General features: G+C 38.9%; 1 protein-coding gene across 3 annotated transcripts in view; it reads left to right on the top strand.

The window, feature by feature from the left end:
- Nucleotides 1–8523: 8523 nt before the first annotated feature.
- LOC6496721 (protein O-mannosyl-transferase TMTC1) overlaps nt 8524–26416 on the top strand; it is a 55544-nt gene continuing 37651 nt past the window's right edge. For 2 of the 3 annotated variants that reach the window (XM_032453296.2, XM_001967294.4), the window contains exons 1-2: nt 8524–8993; nt 14889–15175. In XM_032453296.2, coding sequence (XP_032309187.1) covers nt 15123–15175 — 53 coding nt within the window. In that variant the 5' untranslated portion in view covers nt 8524–8993; nt 14889–15122. The remainder of the gene's footprint in view (nt 8994–14888; nt 15176–26416) is intronic. The other variant, XM_044716093.1, reaches the window with a different exon arrangement.

Genomic DNA, 26416 nt, shown 5'->3' with positions numbered 1-26416 from the left:
CAAATTTAGATGCAATTTACGAGAGAAGAAGCTTGGCATCACAACTATCTCTGCGAAAAAAACTTTTAGCCATGGAGTTAAAAGGTGACACTTCACTCCTGAATCATTTTAATTCATTTGATGACCTCATTACCGAACTTATCGCATCCGGAGCAAAATTAGATGATATGGATAAAATTTCCCATTTACTTCTAACTCTTCCATCCAGTTATGATGGTGTTATAACGGCAATAGAGACTCTATCAGAAGATAACTTGACATTGGCTTTTGTAAAAACACGACTTATTGACCAAGAAATAAAGCTTCGGAATATTAGTAAGGATACGAGTACTAAAGTCTTGCAAGCAGTAGGTAACAAGGAGTTCAAAGATGCAAAATTTAACAATAATCCAATGCAAAAGTTTAAGAAAAAATTGTTCAAGCCAAGTTTCAAACCGAAACCAAAATGTTTTCATTGTGGTAAGCCAGGACATTTAAAGAAGGATTGTTTCTTTTTGAAAAGACAGCCAAATCAGAATTCTAACGTAAACAAAAGAAAGGAAGGGCAGGCTCAGATGGCAACAGCAGCAGCAACCCAACCAGAGCGTAGTTTTGCCTTCATGTTGAGAAATGCAACTTCCAATTCAAATACAAACAAGGCTGAGTTTATACTAGACTCAGGAGCATCAGACCACCTAATAAATGACACAGCATTGTTCTCCAAATATGACCATTTGCAATCAAATGTGCCCATCGAGATTGCCAAACGCGGAGAGTTTATCTACGCTACAGCCAAAGGAGTTGTCAATATTACCAGCTGCGGAAACAAAATCACCATGCAAAACGTTTTGTATTGCAAGGATATTCCACACAACCTACTATCGGTAAAGAAAATGCAGGATACAGGTATGACCATTGAATTTAATCCTGGAGGTGTAAAAGTATCCAAGGATGGTAAATTGGTTTTTAATGGAATCCGTGAGTTCAATGTACCTATTATAAAATTTCAATTAAACAGTAAAGTATTTATGTCTAAAATTTCAAATAGTGCTGAGTATCGATTATGGCATGAAAGATTAGGTCACATAAGCGTAGGAAAATTTTTAGAAATAAAGCGAAATAGTCTTTTTGAAGATACTAATATTTTAAGCAATATTGATTTTAATCATGAATTATGCGAGGCTTGTATAAATGGCAAGCAATCTAGATTAAAGTTTCAAAAATTTAAAAATAAGGAAAATATTACACGACCTTTGTTTGTTGTCCATTCCGATGTTTGTGGCCCAATAACACCCACTACCATTGATAATAAGAACTACTATGTAGTTTTTATTGATCAGTATACACATTACTGTGTAACCTATTTAATAACTTATAAGTCGGATGTGTTTTTCTGTTTCAAGGACTTTGTAGCGAAGAGCGAGGCTCACTTCAATTTAAAAATTGTGAATTTGTATATCGATAATGGAAGGGAATATCTTTCTGGTGAAATGCGTGATTTCTGTGTTGAAAAAGGCATCAGCTATCATTTAACGGTTCCTCATACTCCAGAGTTGAATGGTGTATCAGAACGGATGATACGAACTATCACCGAAAAGGCTCGATCTATGATCAATGGTGCTCAACTTAATAAACATTTTTGGGGTGAGGCTGTTTTAACATCAACCTATTTAATTAACAGATCCCCAAGTAGAGCATTGCAAAAGATAAATAAAACACCATTTGAGATGTGGCATAACAAAAAGCCAATGTTAAAGTATCTGAAGATTTTTGGTTCGACGGTATATGCATTGAATAAAGTAAAAAAAAGAAAGTTTGAAGAAAGGTCAATTAAAGCTATACTTGTTGGATATGAACCAAATGGTTATAAATTATGGAATGAGGAATCGAGGAAATTTATGATAGCAAGAGATGTTGTGGTGGATGAAATAAACATGCTAAAATCGAGAGTTTTACATGGAAAAGTTTCGGATGTTCAAAGTAATACTGTTGAACAAAATAATGAATCTCTAACTGAAGAGAATGAAGAGTTGGATTTTCCTTTGGTGGAAAATAATGAATCTGTTGATTCTGAGTTAAATGAGCAACTCAATGAAAATTCCACATATCTTGAGAATGCCGATCCAGTCGTTGAAACTGGTGATAAATTAAAAGAAAATAAAAAGAAAGAAGAAATCAGACGCAGTGAAAGAATTAAAAGTAAACCCAAATTATCATATCGATTTTTAGAAAGATGTCTTATGAATACTCAAACATGCTTAGATGATATTCTTAATACTTTTGAAGAGATTAAGTTTCGTGAGGACAGATCTTTCTGGGAAAATGCTATACAGGATGAACTTAGATCTCATTTTCAAAATAATACTTGGACCTTAGTGCATAAGCCAGATAATAAAAACTTAGTTGATTGCAAATGGATATTTAGTATTAAAAAAGATGAGTTTGGGAACTTAGTAAAGTACAAAGCTAGACTGGTAGCGCGGGGTTTCACTCATGAATATACATATGACTGATTACGATGAGACATTTGCACCAGTTGCACGAATTTCCAGTTTTAGATTTTTGTTGACACTTTCAAATCAACATGATTTAATGGTTCATCATATGGATGTAAAAACTGCTTTTTTAAATGGAACTCTAAAGGATGAAATCTACATGAATGTTCCAAAAGGCCTGAATCATTCTTATGAGAAGAAAGTGTGTAAGCTTAATAAAGCTATATATGGCCTTAAGCAAGCTGCTAGATGTTGGTTCGAAGTCTTTGAAAGTGTATTGAAGGATGTTGGATTTCAAAACTTAGGTTGATAGGTGTATTTATATTTTGGATAAGGGAGATATTTCGAAAAATATATATATCCTGTTATATGTAGATGATATAGTAATTGCAACAAGTAAATCAGATACAATGTCAAAATTTAAATCTTATCTGCATGATAAGTTTCAAATGACCGACTTACGGGAAATTAGACACTTTATTGGCATAAAAATTGACAGATCTGATGGAGAGATTTGTTTTAGTCAATCAGCATATATTAAAAGCCTGACTTAAGTACTTCAATAAGTATTCTAAGCAGGTATGCAAACTACAACAATAAGGAACTATGGCAATGCCTTAAGAGAGTTCTTAGATATCTGAAGGGAACTGTTAATCTCAAGCTAAGATTCAAGAAAGAAACTAATTTTAATAGTATTCTTACAGGATATGTAGATTCCGATTGGGCTGGAAATGAAACTGACAGAAGAAGTACCACTGGGTATTTATTTAAAATGTTTGAAAGTTGTTTGATTTCATGGAGTACCATGAAGCAAAAGTCAGTTGCTGCTTCATCTACTGAAGCTGAATACATGGCCTTGTTTGAAGGTGTAAGAGAAGCTCTTTGGCTTAAATCACTAATAACAGGGTTATTAGTAACAGGGGACAACCAGGGTTGTATAAGTATTGCAAATAATCCTACTTGCCATAAGAGAACAAAGCACATAGACATTAAATATCATTTTACAAGAGAGCAAATTGAAAGAAAACTAATTTGTGTAAAGTATATTCCCACAGATCTGCAACTAGCCGATATACTGACGAAGCCATTACCAACTGCACGGTTTATTTCCCTGCGAAGCCAGCTGGGACTTGCTGAGTAAATCAACAAAAAAAAAAGTTTTTTTTGTTATTAATTTCAAACTTATGGAACTTATTTTGTTATCTAAAACTTATGTTACTTATGTTAATATTTTTTTTGGTCTAGTTGGGTTTTTACTGGGTTTCCCCAACTCTTGCAGCAAATGCTGGACCCAATGTATCCCCAGAATTAAATGAAAATATGAAGTTTTGAAAGAAATGAAGATACTAATTAAAATTAAAGCACAAACTCATGTCAAGAATCGTAGTGATAATCAATGTAACTTTTAAGGCGGCGTATTGAAATTTGCGTATTCAAATATGCAAAAGTAACATAGGCAGTTATGCTATATATTCACTTGAATGTAAGGATGTAGCAAGTGTATACACACTATTAATGTGTTCCTTGTTTCTCGCCTATTTGTTGATATCTTGTCCTCTTGACATTTTACTTCACTTCATTTCTGGCATTGAGAGCGTGTGGTTTATAAAATCTTTATTGTGTGTTTTATTTATTCATTGAGGGTTTCTGGTTAATACTTAATTGTATTACTTATTTATTAACAAAACCAATAAAAATCCAAAATTGTTTTGTAGTTGTGGGAAACAAAATTGTTTAAAAATTGTGTATTCTGTGTTGCGATTTTTAAAATAAAACTCTTAATAATTAGGGTTCCTGAAAAAAACGATAAGCCCGTATTATGGGCACATTTTTCAAACAAACATCGAGCCCGCAATTTGGCATTTGCTCCCCCGAGTAATAACTTCACATAGCTCAGTGTCCTTTACTGGACCTGCCAGCTTTTACAATTTAATCAACAACCACACGCATTTGCGGCAAATGCCTTTATGTACATTCGTACAAATGTACACATGGCCCGTAAGTCAAGCCTAATAAAATTCCACTCCGGCACATTCGAACGACAAAAGTAATCTTCTAACTCTCACTGCTCCAGAAGGGAAAAAATATATAAATGGATGAGTGGAGAATGGGAGGTGGGGTGAAAAAGTGCGTCACTTAAAACTTTTGCACCCACTTGACCAGAAACTTTTATTTTCTGTTAGCAAATTTCCCACGGGTAAGCCGGGTAAGCAGAGAAGTAACAAAATGTATATACAGGGGAGGCCGAAAGTCTTGGCGAGGCAAACTTTTTCCGTGTCCACAAATTGAAAATATTTCACAGTCATATTTAATTTTTGGCATCGCACACGGGGACGAGGACCCCTAGGAAATCTCAGAGGTAATCAAAGACGCTAGAGTGTCTGCTATGTGCACTTAATTACAATGGATACGCGGAAAGACGGACACCGATCCTGCTTAAATTTAAACTTTGTTGACTCGTCGCCATCAACGCAGAGTAATAAAAATGGAAAAGTCTCCAACAAAAGAAAAATAATGAGAGCCGGAAAAGGACATACGAAGAAAAAATGAGTAAAACTAAATAAATAATTCAGAAAAAAATGTCAGGAGCAGCGGGAAAGTTTTCTAGGACACTGCAGGAGCATGATGTCTTCGATGCCTCTGTGATGCAGTCAAGGAAGCAATTGTATTGTCTGACTGCTGTTTTCCACTTTAGTTTGCCACGCCCCAATCCAGGCGACACCGTCCCCGCCACCCCATTCTTTATTGGCAGCTCCCGCCGCCCACTGGTAACTTGTTGACGTTGATAGTCGTACGTGCCGAAGGTGAATGGCATCTGTGGACGCGAAATTGAATTCGTGCCTGGCAGGACCCGCACAACTGGATTGAGTCGCATAGGGATCCGACACAGCGCGACGGAGAGAGGATCCAAAGGACGGTCGGCCACGACAGAAGCTTCTGTAGAGGATGTGTCAGGTGGCTTTACCTGCTGACTTCAATATTTTGTCGCATTACGTTGACAATTTAGATGTTTGTCTCGCGCATTCTCGAAGGATTCAATTTGGAGCAAATGCAGCCCGTCAGCCAGCCGGGGAAATCTGAAAAAGTTAACGGTAAGCCGGCAAGGAAATAACATATCTGGAAAAGGAGCTCCGGTTTGGGAATTGGAATATGGGAATATTGTGCATGCTTTCATAAAAATCACTTGGTTTTACCTTGGCCAAGTCATTCATTTGGGTATAATGTCCCTACTGGACAGAACAGTTTCGTCCTTGAAAATTGATTACGAGCGGGAGCTTCGCAATACGTTGTTTTCCAATCAGTGATTTTGTAAAAATTAATTAAATATACTATGAATTAAGTTATTTGTTACTTTTGTTATAGTATTAGCGGAGTTATTTTCCATATCGATGTTAAAAGTTGTCTGAACTTAATTTTTTTCTCCTATACATATAAATTGTAACACCTTATTTTCTGATAATTTTCTACGCTTAATTCTAGATGCAAGAAATCGCCAATTACCTTGAAGTTGCAATTGAATTGAGAAAAGTTTATTTTTTTAGTTTCTATGGCCTTTTTTAAGGCGTAAGTATAAGAAAACTGTATAATATAATTTTACAAAATAATATTTTTTTAAAAAGAATTTGTAAAACAAAAGAATTTTCTTTTTCTTTACTACACATTTGAGCGGGATTTTGAGCCGCACACACTTCGTTCTCACACTTCGTTCATTCCTACACCATCCTAAATTTTAATGTGACTGTCGCTGGGAGTAAATCCACTAACCAACCAGCCACCCCCTGTAGTTGGCATTTCATTGTTGTGTTTTTCTTCTCCCATTTTATTTATATAATGTGTCTCAAATGTGTGTCTGGAGCGCTGGTGTGAGTTTGAGTTTTTCTATCAAAGCGCAGGAAACACGTGCGGGCGAACATTTTTCAAGCTTTTAGCGCTGCATACAAATCAACCCCGAAAAAAAGAAGAATGAAATCCATTCACAATAATTTGTTGAACTTCATAAGAGCACGGGGCTTTGGGTTAGGCGGCTTGATGGTTGCTGGGTGATGGGGTGGTTGTATACATGGACAGTGGTTGTATGCTGGGTGGTGGGATTTTGGTTGAGCCAGCTGTTGCATTATGTAAAACTCAAAGTGCATTGGATCCCAGAATGTAGAAATGTGGTTTTATATAATTTAAAGCACTTACTTATCAAACTTAATTTCCGACTTCTCGGCGCAGTGAGTTGCATATGCGAACGTGCCCATTAAAATGCCACAAATGCAAAATAATTTAATTGAATCCAATTTGGAATTCGCATTATCTTTCCCATTGTTTCCTTAATTCAGCAGCCGCCGGCAAAAGAGAGGCAAACTCAGATCTGGAAGAGAGGAAAATTGGCCGGAAAGCGCCGGCCAGTGTGGAAGGCGGGGTGGTGGGATCAACCACGCAGTGGAAACTATTTTGTAATCCGGATTTATAAATTTATGCAAATGTGCGGTGTTGAAACGCATACATAAACCCTCATACGAGACTTTTAAGCTTATTATGTTTCGGCTGTCCTTCCAGCATTTGGACCAAATCAAATCTTAAGCTTCTGGCAAACCAGAATCTAAATTCGTTAACTTCAAAGTAAAATCAACTTATTTAATAATGTATGTATATAAAATATAAAAAAAACTTTTAACGAGGTACAATACAGGTGACGAACGACCAAAATATCTAATATCAATTGTTGACAATTGTCCTCTCACTAAATTTTGAATGGTCCAGTCTTGCTCAAGCCGATGAAATTGATTCTAAAGGACACAACCCAATAATTCCAAATAAATAAGAAAAGTTTTTATGAAATACCGATTATTTTGGCTAAGTCAAACTATTAATTATTTTTATTTTTTATTTAGGCAAATCTCTTTGTACAGCATTCCTTTGACATAAACTTAATTTTACGTTTATAGTCAACGGTCGAAGCAGTTTTCTTGCATCTTTCATAGGCCACGTATCGACGTACATATTTCCTTAAAAGTATCGTATCCCCAAAAATCAAACTTTATGGTAAAATCTTTGCTTGGAAGAAGTTTAACAAAAAAAAAGGAATAACAATTTTAACGAAACTATGCCGTTTTTAGCTATAATATTTGGCTAGACAGTTGTCTAGATATTTTATATATTTTTAAGTTATACTTTTAGCTATATTTTTAGATTATTTGATAGCTCTTTGAACGTTATTCTTAAAGAAGAATGGGGTTAGAAAAAGATGATAAATCCTCCTACGTACTCCAATGAACTCACGTTAAAAAAAAAAACTCAATCAATAGTCGTTTGTCGTTTCGTCAAATTTAAAGTATTTTTCCCCACATATACAAATTTTAAGGTAAGGAAGCGGCAAATATTTGCAACAAACTTGATCTGCGTGGGACATTGGGAAAGTACCAGATAAAGTGTCCAAGAACCACGCATCAATATAGACGGAAATGGCTGGATCAACTTGGCCTTTAAAAAAATATACCTACAGCTAAGAAAAACTAAGTGATTCTAAATGTTGCACACATTTGTATGAATACGAAATATGTGATGAAAACAATCCTTTACTTTAGGTCGCATAGTTTTAGAAGAAGACGGTTGAACTGTTAAATTCAGATTTATAGGAAGAGGGGCTGTTTAGCGCACCCAGATAACAGCGGATAAAAAATGCTAGGATAGGGTTTCTTCCTAGAAACGAAGAAATAAATTGCCACCGAATATACTATGATAACATTGAAAATTATGAAAGCTCATAAAAAATTAAACATATTTTTTTTGTATAAAAGGAGTTTTCAAAAATATTTAGCACAATTCGTTCCTAAAAACAATACCAAACTGTTGCTTCCTTTAGCAGAATCTGTGTTAACATTTGAAACTCACCATGAGAAGAGCTTACAGCGGACGTAACAGCGCAAGGGAGCGCGCCGGCGCTTTGACCCGGCTTTGGGTCACGAGTGACCAAGATGGGACCCGAAGACAGGGTCTTGCTCAAGCGAGTGCCGCCCTCATTGGCGGGGGCGCTCCGGGTGCTCGGGCACTCGCTGCTGCCTCTGCCGCCGTCGCTGCTCAGTCTGCTTCCGAACCGCGTGGTGGTACGTCGCCGTCCGTCGTCGTTCGGTTTTCGCCGGCTGGCCAAAGTTACGAGTTTTTTGCGAGCTTAGCGGGTGGCTAGTGTCGCCCTAACCCCAAGCATAACCTCAGTCCGAAATGACCAATGCAAATATGTGCGTACATGCAGCAACATATATTAAATCGAATTAAATCCGCACAAGATTTAAACTAAAATCAAATTATTACAATAATTGCTCCAGTTGCGTGTACGAGTCCGTGTGCGTGTGCGAGTGGGTGTTCGTGTATGTTTGTTTAAGTGTGAATCCAATTTCCTTCTTTTCCCGGTTTTCCCCTTGGTTTTTCCGGCTTTTGTCGTTCGTTCTGCTTTGGTCGACCCAAATTTTAATTGCACCGCTTTCCAAGTTCAGGGTTGAGTCGCATTAAAAGGCACAAATAAATCAGTGAAAGGTAAGGACACAGACAATGCAATACAACACTGGAAAATGTATAAGTTCAATTTGTAATAGAATAATTCTTTGGAGAACAAAATTTCAAAAAAATTCTCCAGAAGAACTCAAACTAGATTAGTTAAAAGATAAACGAATTATATCGGTTATGTTCAGGTATCGAATTTCATTGCCGGCTTACTGGGAACACAAAACATATTTCATGCAACACATTAAGAAGACATTTAATTTTGAAGCATGGCTTGAACATTCACTCCTCAAAACCGGTGGAACTTAAAACTTAGCACCATTTTTAATTTATTACTTAAATATCCCAGCATTGCCCATGTATTTTGGATATGGAATTCCATTGGAAATGCGCATCATAAACATCTTGCCGCACCGGAACAGACAGCATATTAAAAATGTGACTATAACCTTGGCTTCGAAGTGACTATAAGCGGAACAGGCTCCACAACCCATCACCCACTCTATCGTCCGTTTTTTCCATCCCTTTCCCAAGGCTCTCCTGCGAAACCACACCAAGGCCACAGCCACCGGAAATGCAAGAGCACCCATTAGTATTGACCAACAGAAGTCTCTTTAAAAATACATATTGTTATTGATCGAATATGGAATATTTTAATTAACATTTTTTTTAATTTTAATTTAAAAGAGTACATAAAAAAAAAGTTAGAAAGAAATTTTTAACTGTTAAAAAAACGAAAAGTGCATCACTGTCAACAATAACAAAAAACATTGTACAACCGTCTTGATGGCTTGGGGCCTCTTCTCGGTGTTTGTTATTTGTTGTTTTTACTGTACACATGACAATAAATCCGGTGGCGGTCGGTGCATCCCCGGAACAGGAGCAGCATCATGGCCAGCACAAGCCAGGCCTGCACATCCGAACCAACCATGCCGGTCCCAATCCTCCTGCTGAATCCTCCAGCTCCTCGACTCGTCCAGCCCAGTGCTTGTGCAATAGTTTCAAGTGGCCAGGCAACTTTTTCCATTATGAATGGTGCGGTTGCGCTTTTTTCCATCCATTATTTACGAGTTTTGAGTGCAAACTTGTTTCGCCAGCAAACAAGTGGCGGCCAGAGGATTAGAACACTCGCTCGACCGATTTGGTCCTGAGTGGGGGGCAAAGGAGCAGAGTCCTAGCACTAAGTGCTAAAGTTTCAGGCATAAGCCAAAGACAAAGCCACGCCTCATTCGGAAATAACCAAACGGAAATAGTGTGAATGGTAAAGAGATGCATGCAATATGATTCCTGCAGCCATCAAATTAAATTCCTTGATGTACCACAACAGTAAACTTTCTTATAAACTAGGCCCTTTATTGATATATGACATGTAGAGTAAGTCCGTCAGAACTAATTTCAATTTTTTTAGATTAAACTTTTATAAAGATTTGCAAAAAAATTTTCTAGTAGACCAACCCAATTTTTTTAGTGCATGATCGATTTTTTTATTCCGTTTTGGAGTTTTTGCAGTATTTAGTTTTGCTTATTTTTGGAGTTAAATTTTGATAAAAAGTTTCCATAATATCTAACTATGGCCGATGCATTTAGTGTGTGCATAATTTTCAAAATCACTTGAGAATTTTTCGAAACAAAGTCAAAAGTTTTGCCAACTTGTTTCACGCATTTTCTGGCTGCACCGCTCCCATCGCCGCACAGAAACCAAGCGCCCACTATCAGACGTTAGGCCGTCGCAATCTGCCGCCATATACAAGTTCTCTCGTGCGAAGAGAGAATGTTCTGCATTCGCTGACATTGATAAATGATTTTCCTCCCGAAAACTTCGGCTTGAGAAAACCCAAAACAAGCAATGGTAGGTTGAGAGTTAGTGATTGTTGGGTTGAGAAGTGCATTCATGGCAAGAAAATTGTTGTTGCTCACTAAACCGTAAACCAAAAACTCTGAAAATTCGCCTGCTGGAATTATCGCAGCTCCGCATCCTCGAGAGTCAGTGACAAGAGCAAAGCCAAAGAAATCATAAATATAGTCTATACTGTAAGTGGTATACACAGTAGAACATATAAACGTTATTTATATGTGTGTAGACATGGCCTAGCTATGGTGCTTGTGTCCAATTTAATTATCCTCGCCAGCCAAAAGAAGTGGCCGGGCCAAGAAATTTCATTCACTTAAAACTCTGGAACGAACTTCTTCCAGGCGAATGCAAATGAAAAACCACAACGCATGCTCAAGCCGAGTTTTCAGTTTTGAGTTTTCAGTTTTCCGCAATCCGCAAGCCCCCCAGACTCCAAGGCTTCAGTTTAACATGTAATTAGAGTGCGAGGAATGCGCGTGGTTGCCAAAAATGCTGTGGCCGTGGGTGCTTTGAAGTATGTAATGTAGCACTGGACTATATGTAAGCACTGGAATATAGACGTACAAATATACGTATGTATTCAAGTAACATTTTGAGGAACTCTTGCAGTGTCTCAGCCATCTGGCTGCCCCTAAAAGTTCAAGTTTGCTGCTTGTCTGGCGCTCGAGTCCCACTTCCTGGCTGCCTGCCTGTGTGTAAATTGGACTAATGTGGCATTATGTCGATGTGTTGACATCCAAAGTGCACAAGCAAAAAAAAAAAAAGCTACCAAAAAGTAGAAAAACTGCTCGAACTTTTTCCAAGTTGGGCAAAAGCAGCCGTTGGATAGTGTGGTCAGAAAGGAAACAAAATTGTATAGTTACTTGTGTTAGTTTTAAATTCTGATGCATAGTTGCACTCAAAATGGGATGAAATTTTTGAAGGCGCAAGTGGGGAATTTAATTAGCTTAAATAGATTCATGGAGAATCTCTGAAATAATGATGAGAATACATCATGTGAAGTTATATTTATGAAGTTTTATTATATTTTAAATGCAAAAAAAAATGGATTGAATTCAATATATTGTAGAAAAATGGGTAGAAAAACTGGCACTATAATATTGTTCCATGATCTAAAATAAATGCGCCAAATGAGACAAAAATATATAGTTCCCATACGTCTGATTTTTTATATTTTTTGCCACCTGAAAGTATACTGCTATTAATGATTCAAGACACACAATACGGCATGTTTGATCTAGTGGCTTAATATCTCTAATGTGGTTTATTTTTACAAAGCTGAATATTTAACCGAACTTTATTTAATATGATGAATGCTTTGTATTACGCTAGAAGCTGTCTAATTTTAAAAGAACTCCTCCGTCAAACGTCAAATTTATTATTAATACCAAGCACACTGGCCAGGATACATAAACGCTGGTTAGTTTATGTCCATATTGTATCGGGTTGACTGTGTGGAATAAATTGCTTTTGCAATTTTTGCTCTTTGTCCATAAAGAACCATAAGAAGGGGAAAGTTGAAACGCATTCTGCCCGCTCGTTCGCATTATTAACGCACATAAAACTCGCATATAAAGTGATTTAAATTTATTAAATATAAAACACCGCCACACCGCGCCATCACCACAGCAGCGCCAAAGATGTGAGCGCATAACAATTGCAATAAAATTTAACGTGCATCGATAAAAAGAATATCAAATCGAATAAAAGCAACAACAAGCGCCAACGATCCGCTCCGCCGAAGAAGAGGACTTCATTACTTGTTTGAATGAATGGAAATGCAGAAAACAAAAAAGAATCATTCATATGTATGTGGGGAAAACAAAAAGCGAATATAATGGAAAAACCACTCACAATGGGCTCGACGGATACCAGAACCCATCTGAATGAACGTGCCTGGACCTTATAAATTGTTGAAAAAATGAATGAGCCGAGGCATCGACAAAGGCGGGCGTTAAATGTTTTATATTTAAGAGCTCACCACACAGCCAACACACGAGTGACTGACTATAACAATTTTTCTACTCATGTATGAAGCGCTCACTCCGCCCGCCTTGTCATGAATAATTATGATTTTCAATTTAAAGAACATTTTCCTGCAGCACAGGTCTTAATTGCTTTTGCTTTCGAATCGATACAGAAATTGACTTATTGACCAACTCCACGCCCCCGCCTGCCCAGGACATTTCATGGGTGTTGCGAAATTGGATTTCAATTGTGCATAAAAGTGAGACTTTTCTGGTCTTGAGCAAGAATTTAGTATCCTTAATGGCTTCACTACGAAAAATAGAAATGGGGAATAGCTAATTTAATTTTAGATGAGTGACTCTCGTATGCGAAAAATTCGAAAAGCAAATCAAAACGTATTCCACCCAATCATTTTGGCTTGCTTATTCAATGCATAATTTATGTGACAGGCGGTTATGTTATTATACCAAATCAGGGACAAATATTATTGCATTGGAGATACATTCGTGTATGTATGAATATAATTTTAATGCAGCACTGCATGCAAATGAAATGAAAACGTGGCTAATTCTCTTTTTCGCCCCTACACGAAATCAATGGCGGCTGTCAACACGCCACGAGCTCCCTCCCTGGCAGCCCCTCAATAAAAATAATAAATAATAGAAAAATGCGCATAGAAATTGCCATTGAGATGGGGAAATGTGCGTGACACTCGCTCAACTCATGGGCTTTACCGCTTCCGCAAGAGTATCCTCGCAAACGAATGAGACCAGGGTGTACCTTTTTCATAACACTCCACTTATGAAGTTTGAACTGGAATATTCCAATTCAAACTTCACTTATATTATTATTAGATTATACATTATATTGAAAATTAATTGATAAAAAGTTAAGGTATAGGGACGGATTGCAGCTATAAGATTGAATTAAAAAATATATTATTTTGAAAGGTACTATTCAGTCGGCTAATTCGTTAGTTTACCCCCGAATGAACATTTTAAAACGCGTATACTGGAACCTTTTGCGTATATTATTGACTGCGACATTTATATGCCACCCAATCAGCCATATGCGCATTTTCACATAATAGACACTTGCGCCCCGGAACACATTCTTATGCATACACATATGTATGTTTATATGGAGTGTAAGGTCCTGACAGGGACGGGAATTTCGGCGGTTGGCCTTTTAACAAAAGTGACGGAAGCAGCGATTAAAGCAACGAACTTAAAATCCATATGAGGAGAGCAAACGAGGTCAAAGCCTTTAACTAATTAGCCGGCACATTTTCAATTATATACCGGTATTGCAAACAAAACACAGCATTATAAATTCCAGCGGCTGGACAGTGGGGCATACTAAGGGAGCAGAGAAATCGACTTTATGAGTCGAAAATAATTGAGCGACATAGAGCAAACAACGTTATGTGGGAGATGTTTAATAGCCTGCCGCAAAATAATTACCCAAAAATAATTTACTATGAATTAGATACAAAGGCAAACAAAATAACGAAACTGACAACTTGCGCAATATAAATTAGAATTTGTTGTTTAATTGGAAATTTGATGCGAATTTTTCCCACAACCCACTCTAGTTCCCAATCCCGTACCAATCATTTTCCGTCCTCGGTCCGTAGAGCCAACGAACAAATTGAGCTCTTCGCCACGTATTAAATTTCATCAATGTGCACCTATTATTCCAGAACAAGCATCATTATTTCTGAAAATAAAATATGGTGCCCGCAGGAGAACTGTTGTTTTAGATTGTTTCTGACTCCATAGACGAAATAAGAGAGATGGGGAATGTGAGAAAGCAGCATTAGGGGCTTTGCTATCAATTAATTGCTGTTCTGACCGTGCTCATGCCATTGAAACCATTTTTAGTGCAAGAAAATAAAAAATTCAATTCCTATCTGAGATGGTTCGATTTGATCACAAAACGGAACTTCACGGAAAAGGATCTCAGCATCACCCCCTCCCCATTTTGGCACCAAAATCCATAGAAAAATAACACGTCCCTTCTCCTATCATTAAGCCACAAATCCAAAAAACGTTTCTATATTAAAATCAAAATATTTAATAAATAAATATTTCATGTTTTCATTGCAGTGGGCACAACGATTTTACCAAGGATCAACATCAATTTAATTAAACCGCAAAGAATTCACTCGCATGCTAAAATGGACAACTGGCAAAAAGCATAGCAAAAACAAATTTTGCTGCCGATAAAATTCCTTACTTGCATAAAATATTATATTCATAAAATTTTAATATTGCCATTTGCGTTAATTAAACCATGAGCAATTCCAATAACAAGAGCCACACAAAGCCAGTCGCTTGAAAATGCAGACTCGGCTTCAGGTTCAGGCTAGTCCCAAGAGCTCCCGACGTCCGAGGTAAGCTCCCAAAATAAACAATGTAAATATGGACTTCAATAAGAGATATTTCGCATTTTCGAAATAAAATATTTTTACAAAATTATGTGCGCCCTGCGCACAGCTCCACAGACGGAGGCAAATTTAATAACAGCAAAGAGCTTTCCTACACATTCAAAATATTTTGACAAGTTTTTCAATAATGCAATAAAGTTGCCAGCGCTCCCCCAAGGCGGTGGCAGCACCGTCCAAGGACACTCTTGATGAAATGAAAATATTGCCCACAATTTGTTAGGGCCTGTCTCTGTTCCGAGGACGTGTCGGCCCTGGTCTTGACTTGGCCATTTGCGGCTACTTGTTTATCTTCCCTGCACCGCTTCTCTGGTGGTGCGCAGCCCCCGTTTTTACCCAAGCCAAGAACTAGGGAAATTTTTCAATAGACCAAGACGAAGGACGGTCAACGAATAAACAAATAATAAAAAATACAGTAAGAACAACACCGGACGCAGAAGTGAGCGCGGAAATCGCGACCCTGGCAACGACCTAGGGGCCACTCATTTGTAAAACGAACGAGGACTGATGGTAAGGAGGGTATGAGAGGGTCAGAAAGAAAGAAAACCGAGCCCCGGGGCCCATGGCATTCATCTTGGTGCTTCGCTACCAAGACATATTGCCCCCGCCGAAGGCACCGACAGTCAAATCTCGCTGCCAGTGACCAAAACAAATTAAAGACCCACTTTAAGGCACAACCTACAAATCAAGTTTGGCAAACCAGAAGTGAAGCAGAGCCGGTCAAGTCCTGTCCTGTCTAACAAATTCGAACTGACATCACACAACACATACCAAGAAAGGACAATTTTTACAGGATTACCTGACCGGCATACATAATGAGGTGAGGTCCGAGTCGGGCCAATCGAATTCTAACCTGTCGTCCGAAAACGATTTGGACACAATACTCAAACCGGACATCAGAGGGCAAGGACCAGAACCCAATATGTGCCAAGATGAATTCAGTTTTCGATGAAAACAATTCAGTTTTTAGCTCTGTCTACTAAAATACATCTAAGGGAAAAATATAAAGTCTTCAAAATAAACGTTATTAAAATAATGTAATTTCAAAATTGTAATTTATTTTAGACCTATTACATTTTGAAAAATTTCTCGTGTTAAAAACATTACGTCTCTAGATCCAATTAATCCTTTATATATTTAACCTCGAAAGTTTTCGGATAAACTCATTTCGGAAAGCAATAAAAAACGCCAAAAGGTGTGCTATAAAATTTCTCCCTGCCTAAAGCTGAAAAGTTTCGAGGATCTTGCGCAATTTCCTGACGTGAGACCTGAGAGCCCGGCTGGCCAGCAATGAAATCGATTAAGTCGTCTATGTCGATGTACAGGACACACCCACCGCCCCGAACATATCAGTGTGAATGTCCTCAAATATTTTGCAGCAGCAACTCATTAAAAAGCATTAAACGCCAGGAACGGAAGTCATTGAGACTATCAGGCGGAGACACGCTTCCGTTTCTCTACTTGAACTTTTTCATCTCCTTGCTTCTCCGGTGTCTTCAGTTGCCTCGGTCGTCCTCTTCTTCCGGCACAGATTTACGGGACTAAAAGTGCGTAAAGAAAAAGGCACGGCTGGAGTGGCTACAGGAATGGGAAAGGGAAAACAGTCCGCCCGAGCAGAGATTGTCACCGGGCCAATTGTGCGCAGCAGGAACGAGGAACTTCAAATGATTTATCGCCCGATAGTTGAGTTCAAAAGCGAAACGCAAAGAGACAGAAGGCCAGGATTTGCCCGCACAAATATTTATTTATAAAATTGTTATCCCAACCAGGCGCCACCCAGCCAGGCCGCCCCACCTCTTCCTTGCTGCCTTAGCTTCTGTTTCAGCTTGGCCCCTGCCGAGTTCTTGGAGCCCTGTCCCTTCGATTGGAGAGCTGGCTGAGCCGCGTGCCTTGCTCATTGCCAGGCATTCGCTCATTTTCAAATCGGATTTTATCAACTGAATGCCATTCTTGTGCAAATATCTTATCTCGCTGCCGCACAGGATAATGGCAACGTTTCCCCTTCCCGGTTTCCCGTACACATCCATGGCTCTTGTTCATCTGCTCCTTCTGGCTTTGGTCGGAGCTCAGTCCCGGCTTTGGATCCCGCTTTTGTATGGCTTTGGAATTATTTCGAAAGCGGAAATTGATTTTCCTTTCTTATTGTGTACGGTTTTTCGTGTTTCGAGTCTCTGTTGCTTTGCTTAATCTTAACATTGCTTTGCAATGGCCGCTTTCCATAAAAATAATTTGGGCCGGCGAAGGCAGCATTTTCCGCCCTAAATGAAAACTCACTTTCGTTTTCCAGCCTCGCCCACTGTTTTGTTTTTTTACGCTGAAAATGTGACTAAACTTTAGGGCTTATCCTGGTATAAAAGTAAAAAAAAAAATACATATTTTCGTGATTTTTTTTTAAAGATACTGCAATATTTTTACATTTTATTGAATATTAATACATCATGTTCGAACTACAATCTGTAAGAAAATGTTGCAAGAAAATGTTACAAAACAAGAAAGGAAAGCTATAGTTGATATACCCTTGCACTTCCATATATATATATTCGATCGTATATAGTTGACCGATCCTTATGAGAATTTCACCATCAAATCATTTTTTTATTAAAAAAGTTAGAAACAGTCTTAAGCATCTTTAAAAATAGATAGGTAACGCCATTTCCGCAACGTTTGGCCGATCCTAATGAAATTTGGCAGATCGGATTAGATAGCCCAAAATGGAAAGTCCCACAGAAAGTCCAAACCATCTAGCTTAAAAAACAACACAGTTTTGCCGAATCCGATTGTTCAGTTACATGGCAGCTATAGGATATAGAAATTTTTTAAGAAGATATTTTGGTCAAAAATAATATTTGCAGAAAGTCCCGACCCCTAACTTAAAAACAGTAAAGTTATGGCATTTCGGATCAATCAGTTATATGGAATCTATAGGATATAGTCGACCGATCCCGGCCGTTCCGACGTATAAACTGCCTGCAAACAAAAGAGGGATGTGTGCAAAGTTTCAACTTGATAGCTTGAAAACTGAGACACTAGTTTGCATAGAAACGGACACACAGACGGACGCCGACGGATATCGACTCAGAAGGTGATCATGATCATGAATATATACATATGTACTGTAGAGTCTGAGCTGTAGCTTCGCACACTTTTCACAAAATTATGTATAATACGATTTAATTATGTATAATAAGATTTAGGCGCTCTTAAATCAATAACGGAATTTGGAATTGAGGAGCAATTTTTAGTATTCATATAAAGTATCTTTCATTCATGCTTTCGTACTTGGTTTAGGTACGATTTTAGTGGTTCCCTGATGGGGACACCGTTTCTAGGTCAGGCTAACAGCGGTTTTGCCCCGACCTGACCTCGGCCATTCATTTTCGCCGATGGCGCACGGCCTAGTCTGACGTCCTGGAGCAGCCACTATCCAGTATGCTTTTTCGCGCGTCTTTGACATTATGAATGATCAGCATAAATTTCCCTGAGCGCCCGCCCTCCAAGGCCCAGCTGCAGATTCAGCTACGGGGGAAAAAAATAAAAAAAGATGAAAAAATCGTACGTAGAGGAATGGAAAGATAACTAGCGAACAAAGTGAAGGACGGCTCACAAATTCATTTCATTTCATTTCCTTTGTACGTGAGCAACATTTTTTATGCAATTCTGTGTAATAATTCTCATAGCTGTCGCCTTTTTCACGCATGAATATTCAAGCGCCGCGATGGAGGGAACCTGAGTGGGAGTCCGGCTAATGAGAGTTTCTAAGGGATTCCAAGATGCCCCAAGTCCCGGCCATGTCGGAATTGGTTCATTCAGTGGCGGATTCAAACTGAAAACTAAAAGCCGAAAATGCCAGAAACTTGCACAATGAAGACCAAATGAGGAGCGCACAGAATGGAAATGGAATCTAAATTCAGTTTACATAATACAGCTCATAAAATATTTTTCGCACATCCATTGGCCCTTTGGCCCAAAACTAGGCCACACTCCAGTGCTCCTCAAACAAGATTCGGGCATAAACAATATACTAAGACGACAAAGGAGCCAACGACGAACTGAAAATAAGTTGAAACTTGAATATTTACATATGAAACGAAATCCACCCACGCGACACGAGCAGAGACACTCACACAGTCGCACGCAGGGAAAAAATGTGGTAAATTGCTAGCGGGGGAAGGATTTGGTTTTGGATGGGGTCGGAGAGTTGGGCTGGAGTTTCGGTTCGAGACTAAACAGCACTAAATTAATTCTGCACAATTTGCATTAAAATATGCAAATAAAAAACTGAAGGAAAGTGAAGGGGACAGGAGGCGAAAGAAAACCAAACGTTTTGCGACCCACCAACTATAGAAGAGGTCCTTCCGTCAGACAATACACGTATATATATTACATTTTGTATATGTGTGCTAAGGGAAACAGTCTCAGAAGAAAGCGTTAAGCATATGTGTGATCCAAAGGCTATAGACAACGAAGAGCACTAGGGTGGGGCAGTTTTCCTTTTAAATGCGGTGTTATGGCTTTAATGGTCCCAAGCCCCCGAGGCATGTGGGCCTGCTGCAGTTCAGCTATCGGTTTTTGTGTGCTAAAAGTGTTTCGATTATGAAAGTACCGCCTCCTCTGCGGCGAGTGCGGTGCAGCAGGATATAGCAAAGGACCGGGAAAAGTGGCAGCCGCATGTCTGACTAGCTCCTCGAAATATTACACCCGCAGAAGCTCTCTGCAAATTTGATTGTTCTTGGAGAAGCGCGTGCCCCAGTGCTGCCTCCAAGAAAGCGGGCTCCAAGGACCTAGAGAAACAAGAAACTGAATATTGCGATGGCGACGGCATCCAATGAAGCATGAAACTTTAGCACACTTGCAACAGTTTCCCGCTGTACGCCGTTCTCTTCCGAGTTTTGTTGGAGTTTTTTCTGTTTCTTGAAAATATGTTAGCTGCGACTTTGGTAATCTGCAGTGGGTGCTTCATTTCCGTGTGTATGTATACGGATATACAGGCGAATATCTGTGCAGTGGTATCTATATAAAGTATCTATGGAGAGCAAAAACGATACCGGGAGGAAATGCGTGCACAGTGAAGTGGCAGCGGAAACAAAGTGACTATTGCTTTAAAGTTGTTTAAAAACTGGCTGCTTAGACAGTTTAAAGCACAACACTCGATTTTTCTAAATATTAGCCTCCGATAAGCCCTTCCTGTGAACCTAACCGTTGGCAACAATACCTCTAAGCCCTCGCATCTCGACGCAATACAATAAAACGCATACTTCATTCAGGAACCGGACCGCATGGTTCATATAACAAATACCTTTAGTGCTTCCAGCTATCTACAATTTTAATTACAGTTCCGTTCACATGTACATATGTGTGTCTGGATGTCTGGGCGTACGTCCCCTGGATTCTCCGGGCTCAGGGCACGTTTGTGGCATTCACAGGGGACTCCATGATTAATTTGTGCACGAACATGTCAATACACACACTGCTGGCTGGGCAAGGGCATTACCTTATTGCCACTCTTGCCAACCAGCGCTGCAGTATTTCATCTCTGGGCAGGGATGCCGTACTACCCAACCGAGCCCCCATCTCCTCCATGACCCGCCCCCAAATAGTTGGGTTTGTGTGCAAGTTGCAAAGCCACAAGCCAAACGGGTATTATTGCTAACCCGCTGCACTCCGATCCCGGCTCAAGTGCATGTATTTTTCTATTCCGATGTGAGTTTGTTGTGTGTTTGCAATCGATTTTTAATAAAAACTGCAAACGAAGTCTGTAAGCATATTGTTTGGCTATAAAATTAAAAACCAACAAGCTCCTCCCTGGGTATCGAATGGCGAGTTTCGCGAAAGTTCGTTCAAAAGATGCGTTTTTGCACTGCCAAAAATTTTAATATATTTGTTTCTTTACAAACGAAAATATATTTTATTTGAACTGTGTTTTTTGTGCCTGGAAATTTAGGATACCGGAAATTATTAGAAAATATTTGGGTATGAAATAATAATAAAACAAATGTTTATAGAACTTCATTTGAAACAAAAATATTTATTTGTTTATTTTAGACGCTGTCAATTTTTTCTCTGTATCGATTTGGGGGAAAAGCATTTGTATTACAGTTACATTTCCCAGTAGTGGATTTTCAGATTTCCATTTGCGATTGCCCGCTTTCCACCATCCGATTCGCTGTTATTCTTCCGGAGCTAAACAATTTTCACAAATGAACGGATTTTTTCATTGTTCTTGCTTTCCTGTCCCATACCTGCTCCTGCCCGCTGCTCCTTGCCCTGGCCTCTCCAGCACTTGGCAAATAAAAACGCGATTTAAGTTAATTACCGGCGAGCACAGAGACGATGATGGAAACACGTCGCCTGCATTGCTTCCTATCCACTCCGCAGTGCAGATCCTAACGGAGACTGAGCAATAAAGAACTCCTGGAATTCAACAATTTTTAAGAGGAAAAAATCACAACAAAAGTGAAGAGACCGGCAATTGGCTGTCTTATGGGGCTTTGTGGCATTTGCATGTCCTGAATAGGAAATGTAAATGCAAGCAAAACAGGACAACAAAATTAACAAAATTCGACTGCAGTCTATGTCCCATTCTGTGGCTCAAATCTGGCATTTGCATAATTTTAATTTTTATGATGCTCGCCTGGACCAACGGTCTCTCTTAATTGTTTCTCGTTAAAAGCAGTTTATAAAAACAGAACATATTTAATGCGCGCAATTACTTTGCATACGTTACGACCGTAAGCGGTCACAGACACGGCCGGTCTAACAGAGTAGCCTGGTGTATCCTGGGGAAAGCCTCGCGCCTAAAACACTTCACGCAGATTTGTGGAGTTCAAGTGTGCGTCTGCTCTTTTATGGCCACGGAGCTCCTTGTCCGGTTCTTTACATAATAAAAGCGTAAACACGTTTTCACCATAGGCTAGCCGGACTCAGGACTCCGGACTCCGGCCCATTATAATGGCGCCACGGCAAAGAACCAAACCGTAGACGAAGCTGCCGCTTACGCGTGCCTAGGGAGAATAAAATTGGCTTTTCTTTGGGGCAGTTTTATGAATTGCTTCAATGCTCATTTACCGGTCGGCCTAATGGGTGCATTGCCGTATTGCCGTAATATCCACCCACACACTGGCTAGTAATGTTTTCTTGTTTTTATTTTGCGGTAAGAGATCTATAAAGTGCACACGTTTTGGAGCTTTTATAGCCGAGTGCCCGGCATGCTTATTTTTGCGCCTGGCTCCTTGAGGCAGCAAGTTGGTGCTGCGATTGGACTTTTAAACACGTATTTAATAAAGATAATCCACGTACCTTGAATCATGAATAGCCTAATACTAAAAATACAAAACATTTTTTTACAAATTACGTATTATGAATATTATTACCCCGAGTTTAAAGAGAAATATGATTGTGAGATGTTTTGAGAAACTCTTTTTAAAATTTTTGTATGCAAAAGTATTTTGATGGTTAAATTGTATTTGAAAAACCAATTTCAGGGACTGAAAATAATAAATGAGAGTTTGAACTTTATTAGAAAAACTATTATTTTAAATTTTTATTACACAAATTCATTCAACATTCATTTGTTTTCTTTGACCGGTATTAAAACACCGAATAAAAAGTATAACCAAGGCTAGCCTCACTTTCGTATTTTTGAGAACAAGGTAGTTGCTTAAGCTTGACATTACTGACCATGGAAAACAGTGGAAGATAAGTACAAAGAACAACTCTGTGCTTACTATAGCTTACTCAAGCACATTCAAATGGTGCACAGAGTTTGTCCACAAAAAATGTCATCAATAAAATGAAACATAAGAAAAATAATAACAATGGCCCAATATATTGAAGTTAATTTTTTTTTAAATTAAATCTTGATTATTATTCCACCACTCCAATACCTAAAATGCATTAATTAGTGGAATTTTTAAGGCCGTGTACGCCTGAATTTCAGATTCAGCTGATTCTTTTTTTGTATTTTTACTGGAGGAGCATCACATTTTGGATCTTCGGTACCGTTCTTCTCTGTCCTGTATGCTTTCATGAAATCATTGCATAATTTAAAATTTTTTTCTTTTATTTTAATTCTGTTTAGTAAAAGATTCTTTGTTGGGGAAATATAAACAAGGCCATATTTGCAAAATCTGTGATATGCTGTGATTATTGATTTATATAAAAAAAAAATTTTAATATTTACAGTCGTATTTACAGTTACATCGTATATAGTTGTCCGATCCTTATGAGAATTTCACCGTCAAATAAATTTTCAAATAAAAATGTTGGATATTAGCCCCAAGCATCTTTAAAAATAGCAAGGTTGTGCCATTTCCGATCGTTCAGTCATATGGCAGCTGTAGGACATAGTTCGAATCTTTTTATTTTGTTTCTGTATGTGAACATTTCTTCGTGCATACACACCCCCCAAACTTTGAATAACTCACAACAAACACTTTAATCACTTGCTAGTTTGATCGAAACTTCATAAATTCGAAAGGCTTCCTTTTCTTTTCCATCCACAACCAATTCATGCATCCTGCCTGCCAGCCAACCAAAAAGCCAGGCAGCAGGCTTCTAATATTTCAAAAACTTTGGCAAGCGTCACTCATTAACGCCCTAGTCGCTCCACTCGCAAATCAATTATCTGATGTGCCAAAAAAGTTGAGGAAGTATCAAAAACTCGATGATTTACTTGTTCAACAACATAGAGCCCCAAGGGCTTGACTTAGCAGAGCCCTCGCCTTGCTTTTGCCTTTTCCCACAAAAAGTACTCGAAGTTGGCCGAACAAAACAATAAACTGGGTTACGAATGCCAGACTCGACCGACACGATTTCAATTTGCTTAGTTGATAAATGCCAAAAATTAATTCAGCCAGTACACAAATGCCTCGCTTTTTATCTGAGGAAGTTAGTGTGCATAAATATGCATGTGAGCAACTAGAAATATATATATATATATTTTCACTTTTTTACCGAGGCTCCGCCAGCTCCTCCCTCCACGTAAGTATGTGCGGCAGTAGGGCGTTTATGTAAAAGAAAGTTGGCTTTCTTCTGGCTGTGTCAGGCACAAAGTTGCACTGGCCCCTCGCCCAGCTCGCAACTCCCACCTCCTTCGTAAATGTACTAAATAGTTTCTCACGTGACTTTTGCCCATAAAAAATGGCTTTATTGCTGCACACGTATTCATTAATGGCAGCAATGAACTCACATATGAACTCGAAGGCAGTGCGAGTCTACTTGAGGATTGCTCCTTGCCTGCACCACCCACCAGCGCAGCACTCCACCACCCCTGCCACCACCTGCGACCTCCTCCCGCTACTTGTTGTTGCTAGTTTGCCGGCTGCATACAAAAATGGTTGCAAGTCGTCTGCACAGGAAGTGCATATTAATTGTGAAAATTTGTACGGATATTTCTTCGAAAAATAGCTGCCCTCCTTTTTGTTCCTGCCAAATAAATTGTTGGCTTTCAACCGGCTAAGCCATGGTCGGGCTTTGGAAATATGGCATTCACTTAAATTCCCAGAAAGTGGCCTGCGAAGTGAGCTTGGAAAATGTGCCTCCTGGCCTCAAAAATGCTCTGCCGACTAGCGATAGGCCCTGCCCACAAATTCATGTAATTATGGCTGATAGTTCTGGAAAGATTATTACTATGAAGCATAAAATAGGTTTAATACGGCTTTATCAGGTGAAGACTTAAATTCCAATACACTTCATAAGATATTTTATCCTACAGTCATTTAAATTTAATTACCAACACCCAAAAATAAGCGTAATATTTTTAAACATTTAAAGCTACGAAGAGTCCAGCTAATTCAGTAACACAGATCATAAATAATTTAATATAATTTATTTTTAAAATAAATATATTTTTTTGCCAACTTGCAAAGCCCACGCAGCTCTAAGCTATGGAAAATCGAAAAAATAAATATTAAATCTGTTATTAATTTGAATTAAATCGGCGTTGCATGCACTTATTCGAATATGGTATCCATGGTTAAATAAATAAATACCAGTAATGAGCAAGACTCTGAATACAAGTAAAAAACACCACATTTTTTATTGCTTTCTGGGAATTCGAGTGGGGGACGATTCTACCATTCTTGCCGGATTCAGTATTCAATTATACGAATATTTCCAATAATGAAGGCAACATCCTTCCCTGTCATTCGCCTGTAATTACGTAATAAGGTAGAGCGTGTTTTTAAGCCGCTTACAGTTAACATCCATAGTGGAAATAAAGGTGGAGTGGGAGAAGGGGAAGAGTCCTGGCCGTGTACAATAACATGTTATTGCACTTTCCTTTTTTAAACGAATTCCGTAAGCTCCACTGAGGGATGCAGGACAACGGCAAGAAAATACGAGGAATTTGCGGTTGTTTCATCTCACGATGCACACACACGCACGAACAACATATTCTGGCAGCATGTCCTTCGCCTTGACAGGCGTGGGGGTGTGCGACCAGAAATGCATTTTCAAACCACAAAAATAATTAAAAACTTCACGCCCTGCCCCGAGCATTTAATCCTGTCAGCCAGCCTGCCAGGCGTCCAGGCTACCAGACTACGAACCAGGACATTGTCGTGTCGAGGTCAACCGATAAAAATCAAAGGAGCCGATGTCTCGGCCTTTAAATGCCGCAGCGGTTAATGAAATTGTCTCGCCGGTTCTGACGAATGCCTCGATTCCCCAGGACACACACAAGGCCATAAAGCCTTTGCAAAAACCAAACGATGCAGACTCTCCATGGGCTGAGTCCTTTTGCGGCTTTTCCTTTATTGTTTGGTTACTCGTTTTTTCCGGAGTCTGTGCCTGCCTTCACCCTTCACTGCCTTGCAAAGTGCAAAAGCCAAAAAGGTTTACGCATCATCGCGCAGGAACAGGTAAAGAAAAAAAAGCCCAAAGTAAGTTTCGTCATGCCGCAGTAACGATCTTAGGAGCAACTCGATAAAAGGACCAACTCCTGCTTGTCGGAAATCGCCATTAGTCCATTAAAAAATTATGTTTTGCTTATTTAAACTTCACGTAATATGGTAGGAATTGGTGTTAAACCTCCTGTTACTTGATATACAGTTTAGTTCCACGTTCAGTTAAAGTTCCACGTTCAGTTCAAAGCAAATCAAAGATCATCTCTCGGCCACTGCATAATTATTTGCTAATTGGCGCATATAGCGACATTTCATTTCCATTTTGACCAGCCACAAAAAGAAACTG

The sequence above is a fragment of the Drosophila ananassae genome, chromosome 3R, assembly GCF_017639315.1.
Source record: "Drosophila ananassae strain 14024-0371.13 chromosome 3R, ASM1763931v2, whole genome shotgun sequence".
NCBI lineage: Eukaryota > Metazoa > Arthropoda > Insecta > Diptera > Drosophilidae > Drosophila > Drosophila ananassae.
Note: the sequence above shows the minus strand (reverse complement) of the source record. Positions and strands in the feature narration are given on the sequence as shown.